Here is a 15,000-nt window from a genome sequence, read left to right on the forward strand (position 1 = left end):
CTCACAACACGGTATGTCCCTCATCTTCATCATCTTCATCATCCTGCCAAGGTTAGTTAGGGGAACAAAATCATTAGTACCTAAAGTAAAATAGACTAATATAAATAATATAAATACGTATAACTTATATAAAACGTATTTTATTACTTGCATTTAGTTTAACGGAGTAGGCTACTACAAATTATTAAAACTTGAATTTATTTATAAATAAATAAAAAATGACAGATTGACGAATAAAAACGACAAAAACAGAAAACCTTTAAATATTTACGGAAAATATACTACAAGTAAAAACGGAAATATTAAAGAACTATAATAGTATATCGATGCTAAAATAAGTACTTACAGGACATCATCGTCATCAGTAATTATTTAGAAACCATAGGAAAAAATCCGTTAAGTAACAGGGATTATTTAATTTGTTCGTCAGTCTGCATTTCAAATGCAAATTATGGATGAAAAGGCAATAATAGGAGTTCAAGAGCAATGATCTCTAGTAGTAATATATAGTATTAAAATAAAGTCTGATAGATTAAAATCCCACTTATTACACGAGCTGATCACAGTCATGTCAATATCTGTGCAGCTCGTTCATATTGATCAGGGATGATGGTCTGATGGAGTGTTTAGGGATCCTCAGGTGTCAGTGTTTGTGTGTCGCAGGTCCTCTGCTGCTGGACGAGTATCAGGACAGAGATGAAGAGCTCAGTCTGAGAGCAGACCCGTCTCTATCGGAGCTGCTGCCGGTGATGAGCGACCGACACACCGATGACCGGCGGAGAGACGCGCTCGACTGGCCCCGTCCCGACCGCCGGAAGCGGAACTTCTCTCTGGGACTGGCGGGAATGTGCTGTAATCAGGGCTGCACCAAAAACGACATCGGCCGCCTGTGCTGAGAGTCACTGATGATGATGATGATGATGATGATGATGAAGGACTCACTGATGAAGAACTGAACTGTTATATCATTTGTATTTATTTATTTTCAACTGACCACATGAATAAACGTTAACTTCTTTATTGCAACTTTCATATTTACTGATTTGTTCATAAACACAAGAATCACCAAACGAATAAAGGCTAAACGCCAGAAGAGTGTGTTGTGATTTATTTCCGCTCACCGCGATAAAACACCTCAGCTACAGACGAATCAGAATGAACAATGTCTAAACTTTACATTAGGCAAAAGCTTCTTTATAGCGGAAAAATGTTAATTTTTAAAATGTTCTTCACAATAAGACAAAATGTTGGAAAACACAACCCTGTATCTATGCTTTATTTCGAAGAGTGAATGATCATCAGAACTGAAGATGCACATTTACTGTGAGAATTTACTTCTGATGTATAGTAAAGTGTTAAATTGTACTCAAAGCTTAAATACATAAAATACAATAAACACGCAGCAAACAAATGCATTCAAACAAGAGCATGAATCCCAGAGACTGACTGCCAATCTGAAAGGAATCAGTCGTTCTCTTGTTCTTTTACACGTTCAGCTCATCTGAAAAGGCGTTTCTCCTGTAGGACAGTCTGCTGTTAGAATACATTCATTTGGAAGATTGTTTCCTATCTGAGGTGAGTTATAAAAAAGAAACTTAACACAACACGAGAGATCCGTCATGAAGCGCCGTGACAATCCGCGTTTCTTGAAGCTGAGAGTGCCTCTGTTTGGATTCATCGTTCCAGCACAGAGTCGCAGTGAAAGAGGAGTTTCAGGAAAGGGATTCTGTGTTTGGAGGCTTTGGAGATGCAGATGTTGGAGGATCATTACTGTGATTTTTCTCTCCCAGCCCCATATTCTCCCATCCCAGAGCAACACCCCAAACGCCACCACACTCGTCTATGTAATTGAGAGCATTCTGAAACACTGCTTATGTGTTGTCAACATTTTGATTTATTTTTAGCAAGTTTTATGAGCTGTCAATTTTCAATGCATTTAGGGGTGCAAGTTGGAACTATTATTAACAATAAATTCAGGGCTCGAAATTAACCTTTTTACTTGGTAGCACTGGTGCTCCCAACTTCAAAAAGTTAGGAGCACCAAAAAAATTTTAAGAGCACCCAATTTCTTTTTAGTAATGTGCCAGTCTTGATTCTTCATGTTGATGCTTTACAAGCAAACTGGCTGATTTTGAAAGCCTTTTTTTATGATTTTACGCCTTAAGCAAGGGACAACCACTGCATTTTTAAACCATCTTCAATATTCAAAGTGCAAATAGAGACCGAATTTTTCAAGCATGATCTAGAGCTACAGACAATTACGCAACCTATAATAGCCCACATACTAATAACAGCCTAGATATGTTATGTAGCCTAATTTGCGCACATTGAGGAGTCGCTCTCTAAACGTGGGGTATTAAAATTGCTTTTGAATGCGTTTTACTTTGGTTTCGTTTTAACGATCCCGCGAAACTTTCAGTGGCGCTGAGCGTGCATTCTACAATACAACAGATTATTTTAACAAAACCATTCGAAAGTGGGAGGACACAAACGGGAATCTGAAAGTGTGTCCCAAGTGGAAATGACATCTTTGCGTGAGTGGAACTCTGCCGCTGAGTTATCATTTGATGTGAATGTATGCCGCGTTGTACAGTATATTGAGACGGACTGGCTTGTGAAAACACTGAAAGAGTGTAATTCGAATCTGTTTTCGTTTCATAATTCATATCTCGTTTACTGGTTTGCGTAACTTGATTTCAAACTCGCGCCGAGAATGACCACCAGGCTTGATGGGTGACGTCAGATCCAGGTCACAGCAGGCTACGGAAGCGTTAATAGTTCATATGTCATTAATCTTCAAATAGAAGCAGCTGATTGGTCTACACATCGCCGCTTCAAGTCAAACAATACGCCTCGCAATACAGATGTGGTTAATTTATGAATGAAAGTGTGAAAATTATGTCACAATATCACGTATCCTCGCGCTTTTTAAAGTGGGTATATGCAAATCCTTGACCTTTTCTAGTGGGTTTACGGCGGATACCTGCGTATCACGTAGACTACACCACTGGACACGACTTTCACGTAGGACCAAACCTGCCATCGACCAAAGGACAGCAGCTTAGCGACAAAAAAATGAAATTTTACACAACTTGAAAATAAGTTTTGTTTTATTTTTATGACTTTATTTCTAAAACTATTGCAAAGGTTATTTTACTTTTTATGTTTAGGTGTGCTTTCTGACTTTGATAGAAAAAAATATCTCTCGTGACGTGACTACGCTTAAATTAGAATATTCAAATGAGAAACCAATCGAGCAGCGGCGTGTTGATTTGAATGAGGTGACCTGAAGCTGTTGAATGTAAATCGTGAGCAAATTACCCTTACTCCTGACCTTAGACACATTTGGAGTTTCAGAAGGTAAGACGCAGGTTTCTGTGTAAATATTTGACACTTTTAACACTTTGACCCGCTGAGGTCACTGAGTGCCGCTGAGATTAGCGCGAGACTCGATTCGCTTTTAGCAAAACACACACTAATGCTAATGAGAGCAACGCTGGAATGATTCAGTCTTAGGTGTAACTGAACATGAGCTCTGTGTGTCCTCATGTAATATCTGTAGTTTGGTTTGAACATTGCAGTGTTTCTCAAACGGCTCTGAATCCAGTCTAGAGATGACAACAATCATCAGCTGTTATTTGCAAAATGGCTTTATTTACTTGGTCTTTTAAAAAAGAAGTAAACATCGCTTTCGTATCTTTGGAACATCTTTAAAACTCAACTTCGGTACACCAGTGTACCTCACAAAATATTACAAAAATAATTGTAATAATAACAATAATAAAGACAATCATTTAGCGCATTCACACTCGTTCAGGCAATGAAACTGAGATGAAATGATGGAGATGAGCTTCAGCTGCTGTGGTTGGAGGTTTTTCTTTGTTGTGCTGGAATCTCATGCGTCTAAAATCTCTGTTTATGAAATAAAACCAGCTCAACAAACAAATCCAACTACAGAAATGAGTATGGAAAGAATAATAATAAGATTATCAGGAAGTGCTGATGTGACATTTTCTCACAGTTTGCATATTTTGGGGATAAACTCGCTCTGTCACGACGGTTTGGCTCTTCAGGATCTGCTTCATCTCTGTCCTGACACACTGCAATCTATCTGATGATCTGAATATCTACAAACACCTCAAATCAATATGAGGCCTGATGAACTGCATGCACAATAATTACTGTACACAAGCCCGCTGTTTAAAGACACACCGCAGGAGATTTCAGTCTAATGATCCATTTCCCATGAACACTTGCATCTCACCAAACATCATCTGAGACAATCCTCATAAACATCTCACATTGAACGCAGAAGCGTTTCTGACCTTCTAGAGGAACATTCAGCTCATCCAGGGGTTTTCAAAGTGGAGTTCATGAAATTATGACGTAGAAACTGATCTATAATGGTCTTTTGTGTTCTTATATTGAGAGGAAAATACAAATTCTCTTTCTGATTCAAATCACAAAATAAAAAAACGATTATTTCATAATATGATTTAAGTCACGCTGGATGTTTCTCTCAGAGTTTAGGAAGGGCATCGTCATATTTCTGCTTCCTTGGCGTTTCAAATGTTCAAAAGAACAAACGGCATCCCAGAATTCCAGTTAAATAACGCCTTTACATTATTTGTGGAGGACGGACACAGCTCTGTGTTTAAGGCGTCGGGAGGCCGATGTTCCCGTCAGGCGCTCTCGCTGTCCTGGATGGCGTCGACTCTCCGAGCGAGATCTTTGAACGTGGGCCGATGGGCCGGTTCCGCCGCCCAACACTCCTTCATCAGCGCGCTCACCTGAAACACACACACGAGACGCGTCAGCAACTGCTCTCGCCCGCTGAGATACGCTCACGGTCTGACGCTTTACCTCGGCGGGACAGCCGTCAGGAGCCGGCAGACGGTAGTTTCGCTTCAGCAGGTCGATCAGGTGATAAACGATCATCTGGCCCTGTTTGTCCTCACCCATCTGCTCCATAAACACCTGACACACAAACACCACGAATTACTCTTACACTTTGTATAATATTATTATTTTTATCGCTAATGTGATTTACTTTGACTGTTCATTATTGTGAATATAAGCAACACAGCAGTGAAGACGGTCGGTCACTTACAGCTGGAGGACTGCAGCATTTGTCACTGTATGTAAAGAGTTCATAGACAACGACTCCGAAACTCCAGATGTCCGACGCCACGCTGAACTTACTCTCGGTCAGAGACTCCGGCGCGTACCTTCATCAACACACATCATCATCATCATCGTTTACACAAAAACACATCAATAACTCTGGAAAAACTCAAATCAACATCTGGCGGTGAGTAATTATCTATTTAGAGCAGTAAGATTTTGTTTCCACCGCATTATTTTTGTAATTCTTATTACTCTCAATGCTGATTCTCATTACTGTTGAAATCTTCAAGGCTGGTTCCCTGATGTACTAAAGTACATTTTTTGCATTACAGTAATGAGAATTGGAGAACAATTATTAATTAACATGAAATTAACATCACAATGCAAAACATGTTTTTATGTAGAAAGGCTTGATTTTCATTAAGTGGAGTATGATTGCTTGTTTGTCTCTTGATTTTGGGGTGAAATATATGTAGTTCTTGATCGATTATCACGCAGCTTCAGCCGGACGTTTGCGAATCTCCTCACCAGAATATGGGGCTCTCTCCCGGCTCACGGACGGTGTAATACTCCTTATCCTGAGGAAGAACTTTAGTCAGGCCAAAGTCTCCGATCTTCACGCGAAACTCGCTCTCCACCAGAATGTTCCTGGTGGCCAGATCTCGATGGACGTAGCGCTTGGACGCCAGGTAGTCCATCCCCTAAACAAACACAGAGACGGAAACACGTCAGACTTCACTCTTTGCCGCTCTTCGGCGGGCCGCTCCTCACCGATCTACATGTGTTTGTGTGAAACGGCCGTTTTCAGCACCTTACAGATCTGAGACGCGTACAGCAGCAGCTTCATGTGGTCGAAACGCTCCTTGTTTTTTGAAAGATAATCTCTCAAACTGCCGAACGGCAGAAACTCCATGACCAGCCGCAAGTTCTTACGACCTGAAGACAGAAAGAGAGAGCGAATCAGGAGAGACGGTCGTCACAGGACCAGGATGCTCTAGGGCAGATGAACACTCACCGGCGCTGTAACACACTCCCTTGTATTTGACGATGTTCTCGTGCTGCAGCGAGCGCAGGATCTCGATTTCCCGCTCAAAGTCTCGCAGGTGTTCGGCCGTACTGTGCTGCAGCTTCTTGACCGCGACCACCTCGCCCGTGTTGTCCTGCAGCGGATCGTAGCGACACTTCTCCACGCTGCCGAAGTTCCCCTGCGGACAGATGGACGTGAGTGACTGTCTGAACCAGTAACAGTGATGATGATGATGATGATGATGGCTCACCTTCCCCAGCAGCTGGAGGAAGATCAGGTGTCTGGCCTCAAACTGAGTGGGTTCCTGGTTCTCAAACGCTCCGGCGAAACCCAAAGGCCGATGTCTGCTGGGAACCGTGTCGCTCTCCACCAGCAGCTCGTAGTCTGAGAAACACAGAGACGCAGGCGTTACGCAAACGCTGCTTTATTATGCCGTTTACAATTACGTTAGCGCGTCGTTAGCGTCACCTGGCGTGAAGAGGCTGTTCAGGTCTCGGATGACGGCTCTGAACGAGGGGCGCAGCAGCGGCTCGTAGTCCATGCAGCTGTTGATGACGCTGGCCAGTTCGGTCCATTTAGGAGCAGGAAGCTGGTGCTTGTCTTCATAAAACAGCAGCTTCTGCACGACACACGAGAACGTTAGTGAAAGCCAACCCCGCGCAGCACAGACAGAAGAGTTTACCAGCCGCTTCACCTTGGATCCGTCGTACGTCGCGAGCGGATGTTCTCCGCCGCAGTAGATCTCCCACAGCGTGGTGCCGAAACTCCACTTGTCTGCCGCCAGACTCAGGTTCTTACTGTCCTTCACGCACTCAGGAGGAACCCACGGGATACGATCCACCAGAACTACAGACAGAAGACACAGACGTGGCATCAGGAACACAACAACTCTCAGAGGCATGAGGATTCGGTTTCTGTCCTGTTCAGACTGGACTCGTTTTCTAAACCACACGAACAGCTTCACTCACATTCTCTGGGCTGGACCGTGATGCTGATCCCCGGGTCACTGAGTTTGATGAATGGAAGCGTTCCCGTCTTTCGGTCTTCTTCTCGAGTCACCAGAACGTTCCTGGCGCAGACGTTGCCGTGGATCAGGTTCTTCTCCTCCTGTGGATCAGAAACACACAGTGATTATCACGGTTTCTCATTAGTCTGGTGCCGTGATTCTGCCATGCTCACCAGGTGATGTAGCGCCCACGCTAGCTGTTTAGCCACCTCCAGCTTCCAGGTGATGTTGATGGTGTTGCGGTTTCGTTTCAGGTACGTGTCCAGAGAGCCGAAGCGCACGTACTCCTGCACCATGATGTCTGAAAGACACACCGACACTTACAGACCTGACAGAAACTAGTGTGTGTGTGTGTGTGTGTGTGTGTGTGTGTGTGTGTGTGTGTGTGTGTGAGAGAGTGAGATACTCACGTTCATCAGTGCACACGCAGACGCCGTAATTGAGCAGCAAATGTTTGTGGGATAACTGGCTCATCATGCTCGCCGACTCAAAGAACGACTGCCAGAGAGAGAAACCCTTGACATCCCATATTGATCAAACTCATGAAGAGAAAGACAAAAACGCTTCTTACAGTACCTCAGTGTAGTTGCGGTGGGTTTTATCCAGAACTTTCAGCACCACGTCCATCTTGTGGATCTCTCCGTAATCGCCGAGCTCCCTCCGGACGCCGCGGAAGACCTGCGTGAACGTCCCCTGACCCAAACTCTCCCTCTGAACACGTCAAGAAAATACCACATTATAGTAACATCAGACTGAACGCTGAGAGAAAGATGCACACACTCTTTCATATCCAGGTATGACGTTAATGGAAAAGCCTTCTTCAGACTCTCCGAATCTGTTTTTTGTGCGTATCCATTTACAATCCAATTGTTTTTTTAGCGTAGACCAACACTGCTATATAAATGCAGATACTCATAAGATGACAGAGTGCCATGGGACACACAAATCAGATCTGAATAGTTGGGATACACCGAGTCAATCATTCAGATGAGATTCCAATCAGACACAGACCCAGGTGAAAAAAAAATATACTTAAATGCAATTAAAATACACTTAAATACCCGCAAATACATTTTTAGTACATTGTTTTTTTTTGTGTGTTAAATAAAAGTTTGATGGTTATACACTATAAATATACTAATTAAAAGTATGTTTATACTTCAGTAGGACTTTAGTACACTTGACAAAAGTATACTAAATACCAGTAATACTTAAATAATTTTTTAGTGTACTACAATAAAGTACACTACAGAAAAAACATCCAAAAGAGTTTTATTAGTGTGTTTTTCAAAAGTGTGCTTTAAATGCTTTAAACATTAGTTGATTTTTAGTACACTGTTTACATACTAATCTTGAGTTTAAAATAAGTTAATATATAAAAAATCTATTAGTAATGTATTGTAGAAGTACATTTTCCCAAAAGTTGTACTTAAGTACACTTAATATGAATGCACTATAAGCATTAACACTTAAATTGATTTTGAGTGTGGTAATTTTAAGTTTACATTAAATTGATTTTATTAAAAATCTATTAGTAATGTATTGTAGTAGAAGTACATTTTCTCAAAAGTTGTACTTAAGTACACTTAATATGAATGCATTATTATCACTAACACTTAAATTGATTTTGAGTGTGGTAATTTTAAGTTTACATTAAATTGATTTTATTAAAAATCTATTAGTAATGTATTGTAGTAGAAGTACATTTTCCCAAAAGTTGTACTTAAGTACACTTAATATGAATGCATTATTATCACTAACACTTAAATTGATTTTGAGTGTGGTAATTTTAAGTTTACATTAAATTGATTTTATTAAAAATCTATTAGTAATGTATTGTAGTAGAAGTACATTTTCTCAAAAGTTGTACTTAAGTACACTTAATGTGAATGCATTATTATCACTAACACTTAAATTGATTTTGAGTGTGGTAATTTTAAGTTTACATTAAATTGATTTTATTAAAAATCTATTAGTAATGTATTGTAGTAGAAGTACATTTTCTCAAAAGTTGTACTTAAGTACACTTAATATGAATGCATTATTATCACTAACACTTAAATTGATTTTGAGTGTGGTAATTTTAAGTTTACATTAAATTGATTTTATTAAAAATCTATTAGTAATGTATTGTAGTAGAAGTACATTTTCTCAAAAGTTGTACTTAAGTACACTTAATGTGAATGCATTATTATCACTAACACTTAAATTGATTTTGAGTGTGGTAATTTTAAGTTTACATTAAATTGATTTTATTAAAAATCTATTAGTAATGTATTGTAGTAGAAGTACATTTTCCCAAAAGTTGTACTTAAGTACACTTAATATGAATGCATTATTATCACTAACACTTAAATTGATTTTGAGTGTGGTAATTTTAAGTTTACATTAAATTGATTTGATTAAAAATCTATTAGTAATGTATTGTAGTAGAAGTACATTTTCTCAAAAGTTGTACTTAAGTACACTTAATGTGAATGCATTATTATCACTAACACTTAAATTGATTTTGAGTGTGGTAATTTTAAGTTTACATTAAATTGATTTTATTAAAAATCTATTAGTAATGTATTGTAGTAGAAGTACATTTTCCCAAAAGTTGTACTTAAGTACACTTAATATGAATGCATTATTATCACTAACACTTAAATTGATTTTGAGTGTGGTAATTTTAAGTTTACATTAAATTGATTTGATTAAAAATCTATTAGTAATGTATTGTAGTAGAAGTACATTTTCTCAAAAGTTGTACTTAAGTACACTTAATGTGAATGCATTATTATCACTAACACTTAAATTGATTTTGAGTGTGGTAATTTTAAGTTTACATTAAATTGATTTTATTAAAAATCTATTAGTAATGTATTGTAGTAGAAGTACATTTTCCCAAAAGTTGTACTTAAGTACACTTAATATGAATGCATTATTATCACTAACACTTAAATTGATTTTGAGTGTGGTAATTTTAAGTTTACATTAAATTGATTTGATTAAAAATCTATTAGTAATGTATTGTAGTAGAAGTACATTTTCTCAAAAGTTGTACTTAAGTACACTTAATGTGAATGCATTATTATCACTAACACTTAAATTGATTTTGAGTGTGGTAATTTTAAGTTTACATTAAATTGATTTTATTAAAAATCTATTAGTAATGTATTGTAGTAGAAGTACATTTTCCCAAAAGTTGTACTTAAGTACACTTAATATGAATGCATTATTATCACTAACACTTAAATTGATTTTGAGTGTGGTAATTTTAAGTTTACATTAAATTGATTTGATTAAAAATCTATTAGTAATGTATTGTAGTAGAAGTACATTTTCTCAAAAGTTGTACTTAAGTACACTTAATATGAATGCATTATTAGCACTAACACTTAAACTGATTTTGAGTGTGGTAATTCTCCCAGGTTAAAAAAAAGTGCACTAAAATACACTTTATTTAAGTATACTTAGTACACTTTTCAGTAATGTACTAAAAGTACTCTATTTTCGCACACTAATTTTGTACTTATTGTACTAAAAAATAGTATTAAGTATATGTTAAGATAAACTTAATACCATCTAAGTGTACTCAACTGTGCTAATTTGAGACACCATGAAATTGAACTAAAATGTGCTTTTAACATACTATATCTGTATTTAAAAAAATATATTTAGTTACAACTAGAAATACACTTGAACCCTACTTTTGAACATTTATAAATATATTTATGACTAATTTAAAGTATAGCAATAATATATTAAAAGAATATACAAAGTGTGAAAAAAGTGTGCTAAAATACAATTTAAGTACACTTAGTGCACTTCCCTAATGTACTTAAAGTGCTCTATTTTCGCACACTAATTTTGTACTCTATATACTAAAAGTTATTCTTAAGTATATGTTAAGATAAACTTAAGATCATCTAAGTGTACTCAACTGTGCTATTTTGAGACACCATGAAGATGAACTAAAATGTGCTTTTAACATACTATCTCAGCATTTCCAAAAAATGTATTTTGTTACCACTTCTAATAGGATTGAAACATATTTCATAAACCTTTAAATATACTAATTATACATAAAAAATAAACTTACTGATTATTTAAAATACATAAATATATAACAAATGTATGCAAGGCGTATTTATAATGTATTTCCCACATATTTTTATTACAAAAAAAAATACACTTGTTGATTATTTAAAATACATGAATAATATATAATAAATGTATACAAAGCATATTTATAATGTATTGCCCACATATGTTTAATAATAAAAAATACACTTCTTAATTATTTAAAATACATGAATAATATATGATAAATGTATACAAAGTGTATGTCACGCCCTTGGACTGTTTGTCTTGGTTTTTCCCAGTGTTTCCCCCATTGGACTGTCTGTTTGGTTTCTCCCATGCCCTTTTTTGGTCTTCCTGCTCATTAGTGTGATCCCCTCCACCTGTTGTTGTAATTATCTCCCCTTTATAAGTTTGTTTGATTTCCTTGTTTCTTTGTCCGGCTACAAGCGTTACACCTATGTTCCTTCGTTGTGTGCGCGTCTTCTCCCGCCATTCCTGTCTATTGTTACTCTGCCTGAGGATTTATTAAAGACTTTTTATTGAAGACGTTATTTTTTGCTTTCCTACACGTTTCGTGACAACGTATTTATAATGTATTGCCCATACATTTTTATTCATTATAATACACTTATTAATTAATTAAAATATATCAATTATATATAATAAATTTATTCAAAGCGTAATTATAATGTCTTGCCCACATATTTTTATTAATAAAAAATACATTATAAATACGCTATGTATACATTTATTATATATTATTCATGTATTTTAAATAATCATCAAGTGTATTTTTTATTAATAAAAATATTTGGGCAATACATTATAAATACGCTTTGTATACATTTGTCATATATTATTCATGTATTTTAAATAATCAACAAATGTATTTTTTATTAATGAATATATGTGGCCAATACATTATAAATACGCTTTGTATACATTTTTTATATATTATTCATGTATTTTAAATAATTAATAAGTGTATTTTTTATTAATAAAAAACATGTGGGCAATACATTATAAATATGCCTTGTTTACATTTGTTATATATTATTATTGTATTTTAAATAATCAGTAAGTTTATTTTTTATGTATAATTAGTATATTTAAAGGTTTATGAAATATGTTTCAAATGTATTATAAGTGGTAACAAAATACATTTTTGGAAATGCTGAGATAGTATGTTAAAAGCACGTTTTAGTTCATCTTCATGGTGTCTCAAAATAGCACAGTTGAGTACACTTAGATGATCTTAAGTTTATCTTAAGGAGTACTTAAGAATAACTTTTAGTATATTAAGTACAAAATCAGTGCCCGAAAATAGAGCACTTTAAGTACATTAGGGAAGTGCACTAAGTGTACTTAAATTGTATTTTAGCACACTTTTTTCACACTTTGTATATTCTTTTAATATATTATTGTTATACTTTAAATTAGTCATAAATATATTTATAAATGTTTAAAAGTAGGGTTCAAGTGTATTTCTAGTTGTAACTAAATATATATTTTTAAATACAGATATAGTATGTTAAAAGCACATTTTAGTTCAATTTCATGGTGTCTCAAAATAGCACAGTTGAGTACACTTAGATGGTATTAGGTTTATCTTAACATATACTTAATACTATTTTTTAGTACAATAAGTACAAAATTAGTGTGCGAAAATAGAGCACTTTTAGTACATTACTGAAAAGTGTACTAAGTATACTTTAAGTGTATTTTAGCACACTTTTTTCACATTTTGAATATTCTTGTAATATATTACTATTATACTTTAAATTAGTCTTAAATATATTTATAAATGTTTAAAAATAGGGTTCAAGTGTATTTCTAGTTTTAACTAAATATATTTTTTAAAATACAGATATAGTATGTTAAAAGCACATTTTAGTTCAATTTCAGGGTGTCTCAAAATAGCACAGTTGAGTACACTTAGATGGTATTAAGTTTATCTTAACATATACTTAATACTATCTTTTAGTACATTAAGTACAAAATTAGTGTGCGAAAATAGAGCACTTTTAGTACATTACTGAAAAGTGTACTAAGTATACTTAAAGTGCATTTTAGTGCACTTTTTTTTTTACCTGGGGATCTGAACGTAGCTAACGTGATCTCACTGAAGAAGAGACTGTTGTGTGTGTGTTCAGACTCACAGTTTCCAGATCTTCTTTATGGATCTTGTGGAAGATCATCTGGTTGACGTGTTTGAATTCGGACGGAGAGAGACAGGCGTCAGAGGTTAGACTGCTCCGGCACACCAGCAGATTGGATTTATCTACAGACACAAACACACGTCATTCACGCACCGACCGCAGGAGCGTCTCATCCAGAGTGTTCGCCGGAGCGTCTCTGACCTTTGCTGCGCGGCGGACAACAGCGGCTGAACTGGAACACGTGTCTGTCGGAGCGCAGCGCCTCCTTCTGGTAGTGCTGCAGTAATTCACCCAAACAACCGAAACTGCATTTGGCTCCATTGAGCACAAACTCGCCCGAATGAGAGCGAACCACCAGACAGTGCTTGAATTCCAGCTGACCCTCGTACTGCAAACACACACACACACACACACACACAGAGAGAGAGAGAGAGTTTCCCGGCAGACAGTCAGACAGCTACGCCGCTGTAGTAGCAGGTAGAGGTAGAACAGACACCAGCGACCTTAACCAGATTAAAAACATGCTGAAGATGATATGTGACAACCTGTTAGCTTAACTACTTAAAGTGTGTCTGTAGTTTAATATTATTATTTCTTAATAACTTTTATTTGATGCATTTCTATTTGATTATTTCATATTTGACAAGGTTGTAACACTGATTCACCCATGATATTTATTTATTTTATGTATAACCTCTATACTTAATTTCGAACTGATTATTTATATTTTAAAACACGATTTGGTCATGAATTTATACATTATTCTGGTAAATACAATACTCACCAATGACATCATTTAAAATAACATGTTATAATATTCAAGGGATGTTCTCTTCAGCTTTTGGAGAGAAAAGTACTAATCCTGATTTTGTTAATGCTGTACATAGTTCAGATATAATTATATTACTTGAGACATGGAGTCGTTTAGACTCCAAAACTTATACCCCTTCAAACTACAGAGAGCTACGTATTCCCTCAATTAAACAGCCTAATGTGAAAAACGGAAGAGATTCAGGAGGAATTATAGTTTGGTTCAAAGAACATCTGTGGCATTATATTCAGCCTATGAAAAAGGGAAAAACACATATTTGGATAAAACTTAAAAAAGAGATTTTGTGTTTAGATGAGGACCTGTACCTGTGTGCCACATATATCCCCCCATATGAGTCACCTTATTATAACAAAGACATCTTCTCAACCCTTCAATCAGAGATAAATTACTTTCAATCTATCGGTTCAGTTCTATTAATGGGAGATCTGAATGCCAGAACAGGGAAGGAAGTGGACTACATCAGCTCAGATGGAGACAAATATATAAATGGTTCATTTAATCATCAACACAAACTCTTTACTAAAACACGCCAGAATTATGATAACATAATTAACAGACATGGAAAACAAGTCCTGCAGCTCTGCAAAAGCCTGGGCCTATATATAGTTAATGGCAGAATAAAAGGTGACTCCCTGGGTCGATTTACATACTGCTCATATTTAGGCAGCAGCACAGTAGACTACGCCATCACAGATATAGACCAAAGTAAAATCAATTATTTCACTGTGATGCCACAGCTGCCATTTTCAGACCATAGCCACATAGTCCTCAGTCTCAACAG

General features: G+C 36.3%; 2 protein-coding genes across 3 annotated transcripts in view; one reads left to right on the forward strand and one right to left on the reverse strand.

The window, feature by feature from the left end:
- rln1 (relaxin 1) overlaps nt 1-1,353 on the forward strand; it is a 2,473-nt gene extending 1,120 nt beyond the window's left edge. Inside the window, exons 1-2 of the mRNA XM_073825153.1 lie at nt 1-11; nt 664-1,353. The exon at nt 1-11 is cut by the window's left edge and continues 1,120 nt beyond it. Coding sequence (XP_073681254.1) covers nt 1-11; nt 664-896 — 244 coding nt within the window. The 3' untranslated portion in view covers nt 897-1,353. The remainder of the gene's footprint in view (nt 12-663) is intronic.
- Nucleotides 1,354-3,634: 2,281 nt separating this feature from the next.
- Nucleotides 3,635-15,000, reverse strand: part of jak2a (Janus kinase 2a) — a 30,840-nt gene continuing 19,474 nt past the window's right edge. For both annotated transcript variants that reach the window (XM_073825154.1, XM_073825155.1), the window contains 15 exons: nt 13,589-13,775; nt 13,388-13,509; nt 7,737-7,871; nt 7,571-7,658; nt 7,334-7,461; nt 7,123-7,261; nt 6,849-7,000; nt 6,623-6,773; nt 6,405-6,538; nt 6,143-6,332; nt 5,939-6,063; nt 5,656-5,828; nt 5,111-5,228; nt 4,864-4,977; nt 3,635-4,790 (listed from right to left, as the gene is read on the reverse strand). In XM_073825154.1, the coding sequence (XP_073681255.1) occupies nt 4,683-4,790; nt 4,864-4,977; nt 5,111-5,228; nt 5,656-5,828; nt 5,939-6,063; nt 6,143-6,332; nt 6,405-6,538; nt 6,623-6,773; nt 6,849-7,000; nt 7,123-7,261; nt 7,334-7,461; nt 7,571-7,658; nt 7,737-7,871; nt 13,388-13,509; nt 13,589-13,775 (2,064 nt within the window). In that variant the 3' untranslated portion in view covers nt 3,635-4,682. The remainder of the gene's footprint in view (nt 4,791-4,863; nt 4,978-5,110; nt 5,229-5,655; nt 5,829-5,938; nt 6,064-6,142; nt 6,333-6,404; nt 6,539-6,622; nt 6,774-6,848; nt 7,001-7,122; nt 7,262-7,333; nt 7,462-7,570; nt 7,659-7,736; nt 7,872-13,387; nt 13,510-13,588; nt 13,776-15,000) is intronic.

Source organism: Garra rufa, chromosome 19 (genome assembly GCF_049309525.1).
Source record: "Garra rufa chromosome 19, GarRuf1.0, whole genome shotgun sequence".
Taxonomy (NCBI): Eukaryota; Metazoa; Chordata; class Actinopteri; order Cypriniformes; family Cyprinidae; genus Garra; species Garra rufa.